At 33.7% G+C, this 19,423-nt stretch overlaps 1 protein-coding gene across 5 annotated transcripts in view; it reads right to left on the bottom strand.

Annotated features, from left to right (window-relative positions):
- PHKB (phosphorylase kinase regulatory subunit beta) overlaps nt 1-19,423 on the bottom strand; it is a 258,770-nt gene that overhangs the window by 167,836 nt on the left and 71,511 nt on the right. For all 5 annotated transcript variants that reach the window (XM_019456029.2, XM_019456030.2, XM_019456028.2 and 2 more), the window contains one exon: nt 15,740-15,820. In XM_019456029.2, the coding sequence (XP_019311574.2) occupies nt 15,740-15,820 (81 nt within the window). The remainder of the gene's footprint in view (nt 1-15,739; nt 15,821-19,423) is intronic.

Below are 19,423 nucleotides of genomic sequence, written 5' to 3'. Positions count from 1 at the left end.
GAAAATGCCTATATTTGAAAAGCAGAACAAATCTCAACCCAATAATCTAACCTTCTATCTTAAGAACCTAGAATAAGAGCAAACAATTCCATACAAAGCAAATGGAAGTAAACAATTCCAACTAGAGGAGAAACAAATAAAATAGAGAATAGAAAAATAGGAGACAAAATTAATGAAACCAAAAAATTGGTCCTTTGAAAATATTAATAAAACCTGATAAACCTTTAGCTAGACTGATGAAAAAAAGAGGAAATATGATATACAATACTACAATAAAGAATGAAAGAGAGAATATACCAAAACTAACTCAAGAACAAGTAGAAAATCCAAATAGACATATAATAAGTAGACTGACTAAAAGCATAATAAAAAATTTTCCCATAAAGAATAGCCCAGCCCCATCTAGCTTCAGTGGTGAATTAGACCACATGTTTAAAGAATTAAAACCAACCCTTCATAAACTCTTCAAGAAAAGAGGAGGACACACTTCCTAACCCATTCTGTGAGGGCATTATTACACTAATACCAAGTCCAGACAGAGATGTCACAATAAAAAACAAACACAAAACAACAGCAACAAAGTACACATCAATATTCATTAAGAGTATCGATGTAGTGGGGCACCTGGGTGGCGCCTCAGTCGGTTAAGTGTCCGACTTCAGCTCAGGTCACGATCTCACGGTCCGTGAGTTCGAGCCCCGCGTCGGGCTCTGGGCTGATGGCCCAGAGCCTGGAGCCTGCTTCCGATTCTGTGTCTCCCTCTCTCTCTGCTCCTCCCCCGTTCATGCTCTGTCTCTTTCTGTCTCAAAAATAAATAAACGTTAAAAAAAATTTTTTTTTAAATAAAAAAGAGTATTGATGTAGAAAATACACAAACAATACTAGCAAATGGAATACAACAATACATAAAAAAGGATCATATACCATGACCGAATACTTTTTATCCCAATTTTAGGTTGGTTTGAAATAAAAAAATCAATTGCTACAATATACCACATCAATAGAATAAAATACAAACCACATGATCATCTCAACAGATGCCAAAACAGCATATGAGAAATGAATGCTTTTTCATGATAGAAGCACCCAAGAAATTAGGAAGAGAAGAAAACTTGCTCAGTCTAATAAAGGGTATCTACAAAACAGTCCTCAGGTAACAGCATATGTCCCCCTAAAATCAGAAATAAAACAAGGATGCACACTCTTGTCACTTACATTTAACATTGTATTTGAGGATGTAGCCAGAGAAATTAGGTAAGTTAAAGGTTGAAAAGGCATTTGTTATTAGAAATTAATAAGTACACAATCACTATTTGAAAATGACATGGTATTCTATACAAAAAAATCCTCAGGAATCAATATACATTCCTTTCAGGTACACATGGAGCATTCTTCAGAATAGGTCACATATTAGGTGACCAAACAGGCCTCAACAAATACAAGAAGATTGAAATCATACCATCCACCTTTTCTCACCACAATGCTATGAAACTAGAAATCAACCACAAGAAAAACTCTGGAAAGACCACAAATACACGGAAGTTAGACAACATGCTTACTAAACAATGAATGGATCAACCAGGAAATCAAAGAAGAAATTTAAAAAAAATACGTGGGAAAAAATGAAAATACGCAATGGTCCAAAATCTTCGGGATGCAGCAAAAACAATCCTAAGAGGTGAGTAGATAGCAATACAGGCCTACCTCAAGGAGCAAGAAAAATCTCAGATAAACAACCTAACCTTATACCTAAAGGATACAGAAAAAGAACAACAAATGAAGCCTAAAACCAGCAGGAGGAAGGAAATAATAAAGATCAGAGTAGAAAAAAATGATCTACAAACCAAAAGAATAGATCAGTGAAACAAGGAGCTAGTTCTTTAAAAAAAAAAAAAATGATACAATTGATAAACCACTAGCCAGACTTATTATAAAAACTATTAAAATGTACACAAGTTCAGCAAGGTTGCAGGATATAAGGTCAATTTAAAAAAATAAAGTATATGCTGAGAAACTTAACAGAAGACCATGGGGGAGGGGAAGAAAAAAAAAAGAGAGGAAGGGAACTAAACCATAAGAGACTCTTAAAAACTGAGAATAAACTGAGGATTGATGGGGGGTGGGAGGGAGGGGAAAGTGGGTGATGGGCATTGAGGAGGGCACCTGTTGGGATGAGCACTGGGCGTTGTATGGAAACCAATTTGACAATAAATTTCATATTAAAAAAATAATAAAATAAAATGAAAAAAATCAATTATATTTCTATACACTTGGAATAAACAGTTTGAAAAGGAAATTAAGAAATTCCATTTACAATAGCATACAAAAAAATTCAGGAATAAATTTTAAAAAGAAAGGAAAACATATACTGAAAAATACAAAACCTCATTGGAAAAATTAAGGAAGATTTATGACACCTAAAGTACAGGTGGTGAGGAAAATTAGATAAACTGGATTTCACAAAAAGTTTTTTTTTAAATTTTATGCTTCAGAGGACACTATAAATGAAAAGAAATAAAATGAAAAGAAAACCCACAGAATAGAAGAAATGTTTGCAAATTATATATTTGATAAGGGTCTAGTATCCAGGATATATTTACAAAATCCTTATAAGTCAACAATTAAAAGACAAGCAACTCAATTAAAGAGGGGTAAATGATATGAATAGATAATTCCCACAGATAAGCAAATGACCAACACAATATAAAGGATGCTGAACATCAGTAGTAAGAAAAGAAATGCAAATCAAAACTACGAGATATCACTTCACACCCAACAGAATAGCTATAAAACAAAACAAAACAAAACACAAGAACAAACATTAGGAAGGACACAGAGAAAATAGATGCTCATACATTCCTGATGGGAATATAAAATGATGCATTGACTTTGGCAAACAGTGGCAATTCCTCATAAACATTAACTTCACTTATATGATCTAGCAATTCTACTTCTAGATATATATATCTAGGAGTACTGAAAACATACCTACACACAAACACTGCAACACAAATATCCATAGCAGCATTATTTGTAATAGTCAAAAAGTAGAAATCACCCAAATTTCTAGCAACTGATGGATGGTTAAACAAAATGTGGAATATATATACAATCTAACATATTTAGTCATAAAAATAAAGAATTGATACATGCTATAACAAGGATATATCTTGAAAATAGGCTAGATGAAAAAGCGACACACACAAAGTCAGGTGTTATATGAGTCCCTAAATATCAAATGTCCAAATGAACAAATCCATAGAGAGAAAAAGTAGATCAGTGGTTGACAGGGGGACAGGAGTAAAGGGAAATGGGGAATGACTGGTAATAAGTACCAGTTTTTCTTTTAGTTTCACAATTCAGTGAATACAGTAAAACAAAAAAAATGTTAAAACAATCAGTTATGAAGCACAATAGCCATGGAAGAAAACAAAAAGAAATTACAAAACTGACGAAAGAAAATAGATCATAAAAATAAAACCATAGGTAATCCATACATTGCAGCTATATCAGTTATATCAATCATGGAAGTTAATACAACAATAAAGGACAAAAAAGAAATTTTAAAAATGAGAATTTAAGTAGAAGACATTAATCTAAAATAAAATCTGGGGCTCCTGGGTAGCTCAGTCTTTTGAGTGTCCAAACTTCGGCTCAGGTCATGATCTTGCGGTTCATGAGTTCGAGCCCTGTGTCGGGCTCTGTGCTGACAGTGAAGAGCCTGGAGCCTGCTTCAGATTCTGTGTCCCCCTATCTCTCCGCCCCACCCCTGCTCGTGCTCTGTCTCTCCCTGTCTTTCAAAAATGAATAAACATAAAAAACAATTTTTTAAATTAAAAATTAAAAAAAATCGAATGCAAATTCTAGCATGAAAAAGTATGATACCTAAAATTAAAAATTCAATTAATAGGCTTCAGTAACCAATTAGATATATAAAGCATGTAAATAATGAATATGAAGCTAAACCAGCAAAAAGAAAAAAAAAAAGTCCAAATCAAAGTAGAGATAGCAAAAAGGATAGGGAGAAGAATAGAAAAAAGGAGATGAAAGGATATGGGACAAGGTGTAACACATATATATTTGATGTTTCAAAGAAGGAAAATGGAAAAAAGAATGGAGCACAAGCAATATTTGAGTAGATACTAGCTGAGACTTTTCCAAATCTTATGAAAGACATTGAGCTTATTAAACTTGAAGACTTCTGTAAGTACCAAGAAAGATTATAAATACAAAGAATAGCACAACTAGCACATCTTAATAAAACTAATAAAAATCAAAAAGAAAAACATATCAAAGCCGCTCAAGAAGACAATGTTTTCATAGAAGCAACAAGAGGATTGCAGTTGATCTATATAAAAAAATGGAAGACAGAAGATAATGTAATGACATATTTAAAGTATTCAAAAAAATAACCTAAAATACATTTCAAAAATTAAATAAAAACAAAGATATTTTCAGAAAAATAATAAGTAAGGAATAGAGAATGATTCCAGACAGAATATCCTAGGAAAGAAAGATGATCATCATAACGGTACATATGAAGGTATATGTATATAAATGGATATACAGTTCTTTATTGTGGTATAGAGCAATAGTGCTAATGTTTTATGCAGTTTAAAATATATGTAGAATTAAAATAAATGCCAACAATAATATGGAATGCTAAAAGATGCTAAGGGTTTTGAATGGTCTGAAAGGATAGTATGATTTCTACAGTTACCACTAAAACAATAACAAAAGAAAGTCTAATGAATTAACAGAAGGAGGGATGCTACACTAATGAATACTTAATAAATGCAAAAGAATGTAAGAAAGGAGAAAAAAAGTACAAAGAATAGATGGAACCAACAACAAATAGAAATATGAAAAGACTGAAAACAAGATACATCAAAATTTACATTAAATTATAAATGAACTAAGTACTCCAATTAAAAGGAAAAGATTACAGACTGGATTTTAAAAACAGCAATAATTATATGATGCTTACAAAGGATACACTATGCAAATACTAATCAAAACAAACTGGTCCAGGTACAAAAAGTAGATTGTAAGAAAGAAATTTTATGAGTTGAAACAGGACAGTCCCAACTCAACAAAAAAGTATAACAATTTAAAATCATATGCATGTAATTTTAAATATACATACATACACATATGTGTGTATACATACATAAGTCAAAACGTTTCAGAATTAAATGGAGAAAAACATTCACAATCATAGTAGGAGACTGAATGAACATAACAGAAAATTGCACGACACATAAAAGTTATAAATAGCCTGATTAACAGAGTATAGCCAGAAGTATCTTTGTCATGTTTCCAGGAAATACTAACCAATAATGACCATATGCTGGATCAGAAGCAAATCACAAAAAAATTTAAAGGATTGTAACTATATAGAATATGTTCTCTGACCACTGTAGATTTATACTACAAGTCATATTAAAAAGACAGAAAATCTCTTCCAAGTGATTTCCACTTGGAAAGATTTCCAAGACAGAAAATCTTCTCCAAGTGTCTGGAAATTAAGAAATACATTTTTAAATAGCTCACTGGGAAACTGTGCATCATAATGGTGACTGGAAAATATTTTTACTGAATGATAATAAAAGTATAACTAACTTTTAGAATACAACAGAGGGAATATTTAAAGTATTAAACATATACATTAGGCAGAAGAAAATCTAAAAATCAATGATCTGAATTTCCATATAAAGAAAAACCTTGAAAGGAGATAAATTAAATATAAGGAAAGAAGAAAGGAAATAAAGATATGAGTAGAAATGGATGAAACAAAAACATACAGTAGAGAAACTCAACAAGGCTAAAAAACTGGTTCTTTAAAAAGACTAATAAAACTGAAAAAACTGTAAGACCAATCAGAAAAGAGATATCACAAATTATCAAATTTAGGAACTGAAAATAGGACATCATTACAGAACCAACAATTGTTAAAATGATAAAAGGATATTATGAAAAAATTTATGCCAATGTATTTGAGGATTTAGATTGAAAGAAAATTTTCTTTTAAAACATAATTCACTGCACCTAAAACCCCCCACATAATGGGTCAGTAATAAGTGGAGCTGAGATCAGTAAAAGTACTAAATTATATTTGAAACTTTATTTCTTCAAGTCACCATATATTAAGAACTGTAATTTAATACTTGTTTTCTTTTTGTTAAAAATTTTTTTTTTTTAAGTTTATTTATTTTTGAGACAGAGAGAGACAGAGCATGAACGGGGGAGGGTCAGAGAGAGTGGGAGACACAGAATCAGAAGCAGGCTCCAGGCTCCAGGCTCTGAGCCATCAGCCCAGAGCCTGATGCGGGGCTCGAACTCACGGACCACGAGATCGTGACCTGAGCCGAAGTCGGACGCTTAACCGACTGAGCCACCCAGGCGCCCCAGTACTTGTTTTCTTAAATATATGTTTAATAAAGGTCAAAGAAACAAAGTAAAAAAATATACTTGATTGTTTTAATATATTTTTTTTAAATGTTAAAATGTGAAGTTCAGTAAACTGGCATCACTAAAATTTGGTTAATAACACCCAGGAAGACTATAAGACGCCAAGACACCTCAGAAAAAGAGTACCTAAGAAGAAATAAAAGCATCTGGAAAACTAGGCTGCATCACAGCAAACATGACATAGCTATATTTTCTCATTTAACATTCACAACAAAAGAATATTGGAGTATGCTCAAATCTCTAAAATTTCTCATATATAAGGGGCTACTGGGTTCAATTTTCACATATAATTTTCCCATTTGGGTTAAAATAAACAAAAAGTGATAATATACACTCTGATTTGTTAGAAACGATTATGCTTGCTCATTAGTCTAACACAAAGAGCTCTAAATATTCTGACATCCAAAATAGTTTTTATCATTTATATATAAGCTATAAATTCCTGTAATTAAGATGACTAATACATGATGAAATATTCTTTCATACATAGGCAGGACTAAGGAATAATTTAAGTCACAATTGTGGTTTGCTGTACCTAAACTGTTAATGCAAACAATATTTTTTACCTAAACAGATGTCGTGCTGAATACCTGCTTTCCTGAGAGTTAGAAATTTGGTACTTGCTAGGTAGAAGGTGTTCACGTTACTAGACCCCAGTAAACACCTTGGGCAGTAACTCCCTAATGAGCTTACATGGTAGAGACAAGGTTTCAGATATGTTGTCACAATTTGATGCTGGAGGAATTAAGCATGTTCTGTATGACTGCATCACGAAAGGACTATTAAAAGCTTGAACCTGTTTTTTCCCAGGCTTTGCTTCATGTGCCTTTTCCTTTGGCTGAGTTTGCTTTATATTCTTTGTCTATAATAAATCTCATCCACGACTATGACAACATGACAAGTCCTGCGAGTTTTTCCAGGACTCTCTCATCAACTTAGGGGTGGCCTTTGGGACCCCTGACACAGCACTACTTATTTATTTTCAAGTTACATTGAAGTAAAATTACAAGAGGGCTAAGAATCTATAATCCAGTATGACTGACTTGGTTCAAAGTCTATCCCATTTCCATGATCTCTTTTCAAGAAAACTTCTCAGTAAAGTGATTTTCTTTTCTCCCCTTCTCCTCCAATCAGGGTTACTGTTCCCACTGAAACTTTTCCTATCAAGTTCACCAGTGACTTCAGTAATGTTTGCATCATTCTTACTTATGCCTGTTGTCGTGGAATAATTATTAATGGTGTCCTCTTTCACTATCAAAAATGTCCTGGTTAAAAAAGGAATTATGTGGTCACCCCATGAATGACTACAGTGCTAAAAACAATGATCAATTCTTAGTCCTCACCTTATTTGACCTCTGGACATTACTGGATAGTTGATTATTTCCTTTTCCTAGAAGCACTTTCTTTGGTTAGCTTCTAGGATACCCCATTCCCTTGTTTACCAGTGAGCTCTCCTCCTCAAACTGCTTTGCTGGATACTATTGTTATTTCCCATATCCAGTGTGCCCAGGGTTTACTCCTTCCCTCTTCTAGCTATAGTCATACTCCAAGTAATCTCATTTAGTCCCTTGGATTTAAACATCTGAATAATGACTCCCAAATTCATATTGCCACCCCTGCCTTCTCTCTTCGACTTCTAAGTAGGCTATCCACCTGCCCATGTGATCTCTCTTTTAGTGTCTAATAGGCACCTAAAATTCAACATATCTAAAACCAAGCTCCCAATTCCTACCCATATCACCACTACACAGCCAAACCTCTTCTCCCATCTTCTCTACTATGTCAGTTAATAATATTATCCAGTTTTTTTAGACCCACAAATGTTGTGTGATCTTTAACTTTTTCTCTCATACTACTTATCTAGCCCATAAGCTAATTTTGTTGGTACCACCTTTATTTCATATCAAAAATGAAATATCTTCCACTGCCATCATGCTAGTCCAAGCTATAAATATTCTTCCCCCTGGCTATTAAAATAACTGAACTGGTCTCCCTTATTCCAGTCTTGCCCTCTTATAGTCTATTCTCCACATGGAAACCAAAGTAAACCCTTTAAAACATAACTCTAATCATACCACTAACTTAAAAGCTCCCGTGGCATCCTACCACACTTGAAATAAAATTCCAAGTTCTCATCACAGCATCTGACTACTCAGAAGTAATCTCTACTACTCTCTGACCATCTACTCACTCCAATGATAAAACCTTCTAGCTATTCCTCAATCACAGCAACCACATTCAATCTTGAAGCCTTAACACTTTTCTTTTCCTCTTTGAAGTGTTCTTCCTCTTATATTTGCACAACTTGTTACCTTATTTCATGAAGGTATTTGCTCAAGTGTTCTTTTTCAGAAAAACCTAAAACTCAGTAGAGTCCTGATAACTCTACTTAAAAAAGTTTTATAATTTTATTTCTATTTTCCCCTTACACTCAAATAATTTATATGTCACTACCTGATACTGTATATTTAATCATTTATTAATTCTATTTTCCTCACTAGAATGTGGACTTCATGACGTTAGAGACTAATCTCTTTTTTCACTGCCATTTTCTCAATGTTTAGTCCACTGTAGAAACTCAGTAAATATTTGTCAAATAATTGCATTATTCATGGAAGGGTGCATAAATGAATACAGGCATCTGTACATATATAAATCTGTAAGCCCTGAGTCTTACCAGCTGCCCACATTACTTGAACATGATGATGTCACTTGACATGTGTCATACATATCTGCTCAAGGTAAACAAAGATATAAGACTTACTGTCAGTATAGAAAATGACTCTATTGCCAGACCACACAGTTTAAATCCCAGCCCTGCCACTGACTGCAGAAAAGACCTTGGACAAGCCACTTACTGGCTCTTTGCATTACCTTTGTCATTCAAATGAAGATAGAAACTATACATACCTGATAGTGTTGAAAAGATTAAATGAATTTATATATATGCAAATCACTTTGAACAGTGACAACATATAATAAATGCTATACAAACGTTAGCTGTTATTATTGCTATGTATAATTTTGAGAAATAAGAATAATAGTATCTTTCTATTTTTAGAGAAAAGTATCTGTAAATAGTTTGAGTAACATTCAGTTTTCTGTGTACATTGCTGACATGCAGGAACTAAGCATATCTTGTAACATCTCTAAAATTACTCAAAGAGATTTACTCTAACTTTTAAAAGACAGAGACCCCTCAAATTCAGCCTGTAAACCACTTCATACCAAAAAACAGCATCTATAACATAAAAGTAACTGTACAATAAACAGAAGCAAAAAAACTGCTAGTATTATAATAAAACATGCACACAAAGCAAAAGTCAAAACTCAGTAAATAATAGGAGTAAGAAAAATAATGACTATTTTTAAAATTAAAAATAAGTTTTAGTGTGTGAGGAAAAAAAATCGTATCATAAAAAAGTCTCTAACAAAGTTCAACTAAAACTATTGCTTAGAATGCTGGCTCCCAATCTTATCCAAATCCCACTAGGCTAGGTCATAAAAAACACTGTACTACCATCATGCTTTCTTGAATCACTTCCTGTGGAGGAAGCTACTTGCCATATTGTAAAGACACTCAAGCAACTCTTTGGAGAGGCCTCTTGCCAACAGCCATGTGAGTGAGTCACCTTACAGGTGGGTCCTCTAGTCTCAGGAAAACCTTCAACAACCTGACTGACAGCTTCAGTGCAACAAATGAGAGACTGCATCTCAGCACCACCCTGCATAGCTGCTCTCAAATTCCTAACCTACAAAAACTATCAGATAATAAATGTTTATTAATTTTAAGCCACTAAATTCTGAGATAATTTCTCATACGTCAGTAGAGACTTAATAGATTAAGAAAGAAATTCCATGAGTCATTCAATCTGAAAACATCTGAAAAAAGCTTCTAGGTCAGATGGTAGAAAGTATATTTGCAAAAAAAAAAGTAAATGACATGAGAGGCAGTCCTAAAGGAGACTCATCCAGGTCTCACGTTGAATAAGCACATGCCTTTTGAACAGCATTTTTATTAGAAGACTTACAATCTGAAGAAGTAACTAACCATTCCTGAATAAACAAGTTTTCATTCATGGAAATAATATTCAAATATATTTGTCTAAATCATGGAAAGAGCCCAAATGTCCATCAACTGATAAATGGATAAAGAAGATGTGGTTTATATATACAATGGACTACTACTTGGCAAAAAGAAACAGTGAAATCCTGCCATTTGCAACAATGTGGATGGAACTGGAGGGTATTATGCTAAGTGAAATATGTCAAAGAAAGACAGACATCATATTTTTTTGCTCATAAGTGGAACTTGAGAAACTTAACAGAAGACTACGGGGGACAGTTTCAAACAGAGAGGGAGGCAAACCCATTAGAGACTCTTAAATTCAGAGAACAAACTGAGGGTTAATGACAGGTGCAGGGAGAAGGAAAAATGGGTAACGGGCATTGAGGAGGACAACTGTTAGGATGAGCACTGGGTGTTGTATGTAAGTGATGAATCACAGGAATCTATATCCCTGAAACCAAGAGCACACTGTGTACACTGTATGTTAGCTAACTTGACAATAAATTATATTAAAATATAAGAGAACTGGAGCATGCAGGACTATTTCACAAACTTCTGTCAATTCAATTGGCTTGATAGACCATTCCAAGTATTACCCCCAATTAATTCTTATTTCTCCTTAAATTTTAAGATTGTAAGAAGACTATCTGAGGTTAGTTTTTTTCTAAAATGATAGGACATTATGACTTGTGACCCATCGTTAAATAATACCAAAATTAGGGGCACCTGGGTGGATCATCGTTTAAGTGTCCAACTTGGGCTCAGGTCATGATCTCCCGGTTTGTAAGTTTGAGCCCTGCGTCGGGCTCTGTGCTGACAGCTCAGAGCCTGGAGCCTGTTTCAGATTCTGTGTCTCACTCTCTCTCTGCCCCTCCCCTGCTCATAGTCTATCTCTCTCTCCATGTCTCAAAAAATTAAAAAAATTTATTTAATAAATAATGTTTAATAATAAACATTAAGATAAAAATTTAATAAAATTTAATAATAAAAATTTAATAATAATAAATTAGTCATATAACAGCATGACACTGGAAAAGGGATATTAGAATCTATATGGGTAGTTTTTTCCACTTCCATGTATAAAGATTTATCCAATATAACATAACACTGAGACATATAATTAACAGATTTAATATCTTAATTAAAAACAAAAGCAAATCTAGGGGAGCATGGGTGGCTCAGTGGGTTAAGCATCTGACTTTGGCTCAGGTCATTATCTTGTGGTTTGTGAGTTCAAGTCCCACATCAGGCTCTGTGCTGACAATTCAGAGCCTGGAACCCGCTTCAGATTCTGTGTCTCCCTCTTTCTGCCCCTCCCCTGCTCATGCTCTCTCTCTCTCTCTCACTCAAAGAATAAATAAACATTAAAAAAAATTAAAAAATTAATAAATAAAAGCAAATCTAAAACTTAAGAAGGGAGAACAAAATTTTAACCTTGTATATCTTCACTTTCAAAGTCCTCTTTAATATTTATAGTTGTGGGGTCGCCAAACTGTGGTTTTCAACCTTTTAAGAAAAAATTATCTTAAACATAAAGGAAAAAATCATTTGTTATACAAATTGGGGGGTGGGTCCTTGATTTTTTAAATAAAGTAAGTTTCTCTGGACCCATTTCTGAATGATTCTTGTTTCTTTTAATCTACTTTTAGGAAATTTATTTGTGGAAAATGTCATGAAACAAGACATTGAATTACATGTGGTAGTTCATTACATTTCTCCACTCCAACAAATGTGAGTTATCTCCATTAATAGAGGGAAGGACAGACTTAGGTGAACTTTATGGTGTATATATATATATGGTATATATTTTATATATATATATATGGTATATATTTTATACATATATATATATATATGGTATATGTATATATACCATATATATATATATATATATATATATAAAAGACTTATAAACTTTTATTAAAATATGTAACTTTAACATACATTATGGGTTTCTGTCCAGATAAAGAAGAGAAAGCAAGTAAGAGTGCCAGGAAAGAACTATAGAAGGTTGCCTCTTTCACAGTTTTTTATTTATTTGTTTATTTTATTTAATTTTTTTAAAAAGTTTATTTATTTTGTGACAGAGAGACAGCGTGAGGAGGGGAGGAGCGGTGAGAGAGGGAGACACAGAATCCGAAGTAGGCTCCAGGTTCTGAGCTGTCAGCACACAGCCCATGCGGGACTCGAACTGACAGACCACGAGATCATGACCTGAGCCAAAGTCCTACGCTCAACTGACTGAGCCACTCAAGCACCCCCACGGTTTTTTTTTTTTTTTTCCTTTAAATAAAAATCCAATTTGCAAAAGTTCATGGCAATACTTCTATAGACACCAATTTATACTGGGTAACCACAAGACATGGCACATGAAAATACGCTAATGTTCCTGCCTTTAGGAAATATGTTCCCCAGCAAGATTCATGGGCTCAAACACTGGCACTCACTATTTTACACACCACCGTAAGAAGCATACCCTTAAAACAATGGTCTTGGGGCGCCTGGGTGGCTCAATTGGTTAAGCGTCCAACTTAGGCTTAGGTCATTATCTCCCAGTTTGTGAGTTCGAGTCCCGCACCGGGCTCTGTGCTGACAGCTCGGAACCTGGAGCCTGCTTCGGATTCTGTGTCTCCCCCTCTCTTTCTGCCCTTCCTATGCTTGTTCTGTGTCTCTCTGTCTCTCTCTCTTAAAAATAAATAAATAAACGTTAAAAAAAAAAAGACAATGGCCTTTTCCTTAAGGAAATACAATATGGGTACAAAGTGTATAAAAACAAGTGAATCAGGAAAGATATGATGATAAGCTGTTAAATTAAGGAAAATGATTCATTAAAAAATAGGGGCGCCTGGGTAGCTCAGTCGGTTAAGCATCTGACTTCAGCTCAGGTCATGATCTCACAGTCTGCAAGTTCGAATCCCATGTCAGGCTCTGTGCTGACAGCTCAGAGATTGGAGACTGCTTCAGATTGTGTCTCCCTCTCTCTCTGCCCCTCATCTGCTCACACTCTCTCTCTTAAAAATAAACACACAAAAATTTTTTTTTAAATAAACCAAAGTGTCGACAGTATGTATATTAAGTGTCTGTGTGTGTGTGTTGGGTATGTATGTAAACTCTGTAGTCTTCAATCCTAAAAAAATAAAGATTTGGGTAAATTAAAAATTTGACAGTAAACAGAGAAAGGTCTATAGGTTGTCCTGAGATATGATGTGGTTGGGAATGAAGAAAAGAGGCAGGGCTACAAACCTGCCATTCGGGGTATAGGTTATAATTAAAAAGAAATGGTTCCAAGTTGTACTATCTTACAAAGGATTCACTTCTCTGAAATAATTAGAGAGAAGGAATTTCATTCTCTGAAAGATTCTATGCAGGACCATTTATTGCTTCTCGATATAATTTCTGACACAGTACATGCAAACTCAAGGAAAAAGATGGTGAGCCTCAATAACATGTTTTGTTATTCTAGGATTTTAAGTATACATGTTAAAAGCCTATTGAAATTTGTTACATAAAAATTTTATATCTACTGAATAGAAACTGTAAGGGTAAGGAAAAAAATAAGAAAAAAAAAGAGAAAAGAAAGCTTAAGAAGAAGATATCAAAATTGCTTAAGTATATTCAAATCATATAAAAAAGAATGGAAAGGGTAAAGCAGTATCACATTTTTGAAAACTGTCAGTTGATAACTGAAGATTTAAAATGAACTATGGTAGTTATGGAGAAAGCAAAAAATAAATTGTTAAAAATTAAAAATTAAGACAAACTGCCAAACAAAACAATGTTACCACTAACTAAAGCAATCTTACCACTACTATCAGTGACATTACTGGGAAGCCACTTGCAATTTTCGATGTTAGTTGTTGCTTCTAATAATGGATATCTTGGAATTTCTTAGAAAAACTCTATGTGCTGGTTCTAGGAGCCTTTCTGTCCTTAGTCAGAATCAAGCTTCTTCCATTTGTTTTGTGTTTTAGGATGCTGCTTAAATTGGTCTGAAATAGGACTCTTCCACATCTTCCCCAACCCAAAATCTCTGAATACCACTATTTCACAATACTATAAAAACTGAGAACTATTTGGATGAAATAAAACATGTAATTCTTTGAGAGATCAAACAGAAGAAACCGTAAGTGGGTACTATTAATTACTTCTTTACTATTTATCTGAACATCTAAATAGACTCTCCTTACTATTAAAAAAACACAACTGGAAGGATGTAAAAGACTATACACTACTGGAGGACAGGACTACATATACCATTTCACAGCACCCTCACTGCAGTCCCATGATGACTGGGGTGTTAATTTTATAATACATTTGTTCTCCCTGAATGGATCATCGCACAGAAATAATAACAAGTATATATAGCATACCTGCTCTTTGATGGAGTCTTACTCTATGTACCATTTCAACAATAAAAACGTTTTGCTCCCACTGTGGCATATTTCAAAATGTGTCAGCATGCGCATCTGTTCAAGCATTAGTGCCTATGAAAGGGATGCTTTTCATCTTTTTAAATTTTCTAATAAGAACATTGTATTGATTTTTTAAAAAAACATCAAGAAACCTACCGAGGTTCCCACAAAAAAAATATATAAGTATCTTTTTACTTTTAAAAAGATGGATTACAAAAAGTAACAATATGAAAAAAAAAAAACAAAAAAACTCTAAGAAAATTTGCAAATGCTATTTTACCTTCACTGTTACTAAAATTTTCTGAAAGTTACAAGTTTTTATTTCATTCAGATCACCTGAAGCAGAGACTTCATAGGTGTAAAGCTTTGCAATCTTCATATATTTCATTCATTTAAAAAAATTTTTTTTTAACGTTTGTTTATTTTTGAGACAGAGAGAGACAGAGCATGAATGGGGGAGGGTCAGAGAGAGGGAGACACAGAATCTGAAACAGGCTCCAGGCTCTGAGCTGTCAGCACAGAGCCGGACGCGGGGCTTGAACTCACTGACCGTGAGATCATGACCTGAGCCGAAGTCGGACGCTTAACCGACTGAGCCACCCAGGCGCCCCATTTCATTCATTTTTAAAGTGCTTCGCATTGAAAATATAAACATTCTTGATCCCAGATCCAAAATCCAATATCTGATTATATGAATAAGTCATTTATAAAATAAGTTTTAAAAAGGAAAAGGAAAAAAGATATTTTCAGAGATGAAATTTAGTACTAGAATTTGGGAAATTCATACCTCATCAGTGTTATAGATAATCTGGAGTCCTGAGGAAATCATTTCCACAAGGTAAAGGAGATACAGTGACACTGTATTTATCTGAAAAACAATATTAAAAGGTTAAAGGAAATAACAGAAAGACTATGTTATGAAGGAGCTAAAATTACAAGTCATTTGCTCTAATAGTGGCAAATAAAAACTATTTCTTTTTTTAGTTCCTAATAAAATCCCAGCTTTGAATATAAAACTCTAAAATCCTCAAATTCCCTGTGATGGTTAATATCTGATTAGGAAAATGGCCACAAATAGAACTGTTAGCAACTGTTTCTGTAACATTTGTTTTAGAAGATTTATTTCCAAATTCTGAGTCTAACTTACCCTACTTTGAAGTAGTTTTGCCCCACAGGCAGCTATGTAATGTCAATTCATCTCAAATGTATGTAAATGAAAAAGTTATTTGGCACGTAAGACATTAGGACTTTGCCAGTACACCATAAATAATAGGCAGCAAATCTTGAAAACAGTCTTATTCTCAGAGAATGCACAGTTGATGTAAGCAACTGCAGGGACATACTGATTTTAATCAATGGTATAGCATAGAATTTAAAATATATTTATGAACAAATGAGTTTTATAAACAAATGACATTTTTTTCTTTTAGTCTGTCTATTAAAGATAGACATTATATGATAGAAAAGAAAATAAAGACAATAATGTCCACTTTAGCAAAAAAAGATTCTCACAAAAATCCTGAAGGGGATGTGTAAATTGTCTTAAGGAAACAAATAGTGAAAGATAAACACTACAACAAAGACAAACCTTGAATATATGCTAAAGAAGCCAGTCACAAAAGACCATATATTGTATGATTCCATGTATATAAAATTTACAGAATAGGAGTATTTATAGAAATAGAAAGACTGGTGATTGCCTAGGGCGGGGGGCTTTGTGGGAGATGGGGAGTGACTGCTAATGAGCACAGATTTCTTTATGGGATAATGAGAATATTCTGAAATTGACTATGATAGTGGTTGTACAACTCTGTATTATAAAAATCAATGAATTGTACACTTTAAATAGGTGAATTGTATGTTATATGAATTGTTTCTTAATAAAGCTGTTATATAATAAACAAACACATACATAGGAAACAGTAAAAAATTAGCTAGGAAAATGATTATTTAAAAACAAAGATAAAGCACAATGTAATTTTGTCCTTATGTGATTCTAACCCAGAAGATTATTACCCTCCCACAGCTTTGGTGTCTTGTACCTTCCTCAACTTTCCTCCAATCCTTACCAAGGAACTGACAGAAAGCTGGGGCAGAAAATTATTTGTGTCTGAGACGCCTTGGACAAAGCATGCCTGTGCTGTCAGGTGTGTTGGGTATCTCTGCCCAATCATCTTTGCCTTAGACATCTTTGTCACAAGCATTTTACTGCAAACATTATCAGTGTGTATATTTTCTCCACTAAACTAAATGGCCATGAGGCAATTTGGCCGTAAAAGATAAAAAAAATAACTGGTTGACAGTTTGATTTGACAGTTTGGTTTTATTTCTCCATTGATGTGAAACTCCCACTTTTATATTATATGTCTTATATTTTCATAATCATCTTTTTGTATTCCATACTTTTTGTATTATATAAATCTTAGACCTCATAATGGTCTATGTAATGACACAGAGTTTTGAACCCACATTTCCCAGAGAACCATCAAATGTCTAGGAATAAACATGTGACAAGATGCCAAGAACAAACAACAGGGTAGATGTCTTTCACAACGCAATGCAAAGACCAATTACAAATACGCACCCTAGTATTTGGAAACTGATATCCCTCTCAGTGAAGGAAGAAATTTTAGTGAATAATGAAAAAGTATAATGCCAAATGAGGAGAAAATCAACAAGTAAGAAAGATGTATTAACTCTGAACCAAAGATTTTGAAAAAAAATGCTCAGGTACATCCAAAAAATAAAACCAGTTATTTGCACAATGTTCCCATGAATCTATACATATTTTAAATGCATTTAGCATTTGGTATTTCACAAAAAAGACTTTTTAATTTTGTCATTCGTTTTTCATGTTATATTATGTCCTTTTTAATGTCCCTCTTTTATTTTTTGTGATTTTATCTTTCAAAGTAAAATTGCCTTACAGCCAATTAGTTATGCGGTGAAAATACATGCAGCGAAAATTCTTGCAGCAAAGATGCTCACTGAAACTACCTAAAACCACCACCAGGTCCTGGCAGAGTAGATGGCTCTCTCAGGAAGCAGAACTATCTTAGATGTCTCCTGACTTCTCAGCATTCAAAGTCCAGTGGGTGTAAGGGTCTTGTCAAGGTCCAAGTAAGCCAGACAGAAAGATACAAGATTCTGGGTTTAGGTTTTTTAGACTGACATAAACTTTTGAATGGCCCTTCTCAGAACATGGTGGAAAAGAGCTTCAAACCACTGCCAGGTTTACCCAAATATTTTCTTACATGTAAACACTGATACTGGCCTATTAGAAATGACTTCAAAGAAATTTTATCACTATGGATAACCATTTACAAACTACACTTCCAAGAGCTCTTTGCTCTCATTTCTGGGATGCTTCTGTGAGAAAATATCATCAAGTGGCAAACTGTACAGAAACAGCCAAATAACAGGTTGACCAGCATTTATTTAAAATCTGCTATGAGCCAGGCACTAAGCTTAAATTCTGGGATACAAAAATAAATGAACCATTATCTTCTGGAAATCCTATTTCAAACAGTAAACATATTTGTCAAAGCAAAAGGTACATAAAACCTAATTATGTTATAATTATAAGGAGAAGGTAGAGCAACATATAATACTAATAATTCCCCAAGGAATTGGTTAGAAATAAGTGTAAGAGTTTCTGCCACATAGAAATGGGGACACTGTGCTTTCTATGTCTAAAGAAGTCATACTAAAGTAAGACATTTCAGATCTCTAGAGAGAGAGGGACTATAAAAAGGACATACTCTTATTTTAGTAAGGAATATATGAATAATAAGTATTCTGTCCTAAAGACAGCAGAACCAAATGATGAGAAGGAAGAAAACTCATTAAAGATAAATAGCATATATAATACGTATATCCTAAAAACAAGGCAACAGGATGTCCAGCTAAAAGAAGTACACAGATATGAGGAAAAAAAAGTGAAAACAAAACAAAATCCTACAGTGCATGGTTAGCCTAGGTATAAAATTTAATATACTATATAAGACAAAATTTATAGACTCCAGCAATGCCTTTTGGAATTACATTTTAGGGGTATGTTTATAGCTTTGTTGAAGGTTGATATATCAAAAATGAGCTGTCATGTAACAAAAATTTCTGATTTGCTGTTATATCACTGTCAACTGTCTTTTATTCCCTAGTTCCTACGTGTTGAAGTTCTTCTAAATTTTATAAGTACAAGCTTTTGTCATGGAAAGAACAGTGAGAGCCCTTCTTTTAGACAGTAATAATATTATAAACCATCCACTTGCCCTTTTTTGCTTGCAGACCAAGACCTCAGTCTGACTTAATGCTCAATCACAATAACTAACTCAGCCCTGGCAGTTTTCATTTCACTTCTCCATTTTATGGTTGGTTTTCTACTTTTATTTTAAACAATTTATGAAATCTATTTTATGAAATTTATAAATACCCTAAAATCTTCTACAACCTGAGTGTACACAGAGAAGAA

This window comes from Panthera pardus, unplaced genomic scaffold (genome assembly GCF_024362965.1).
Source record: "Panthera pardus isolate Hobbes unplaced genomic scaffold, ASM2436296v1 HiC_scaffold_18, whole genome shotgun sequence".
In the NCBI taxonomy this organism is placed as follows: domain Eukaryota; kingdom Metazoa; phylum Chordata; class Mammalia; order Carnivora; family Felidae; genus Panthera; species Panthera pardus.
The sequence above is the reverse complement of the archived record's forward strand: the minus strand, read 5'-3'. Positions and strand labels throughout refer to the sequence as shown.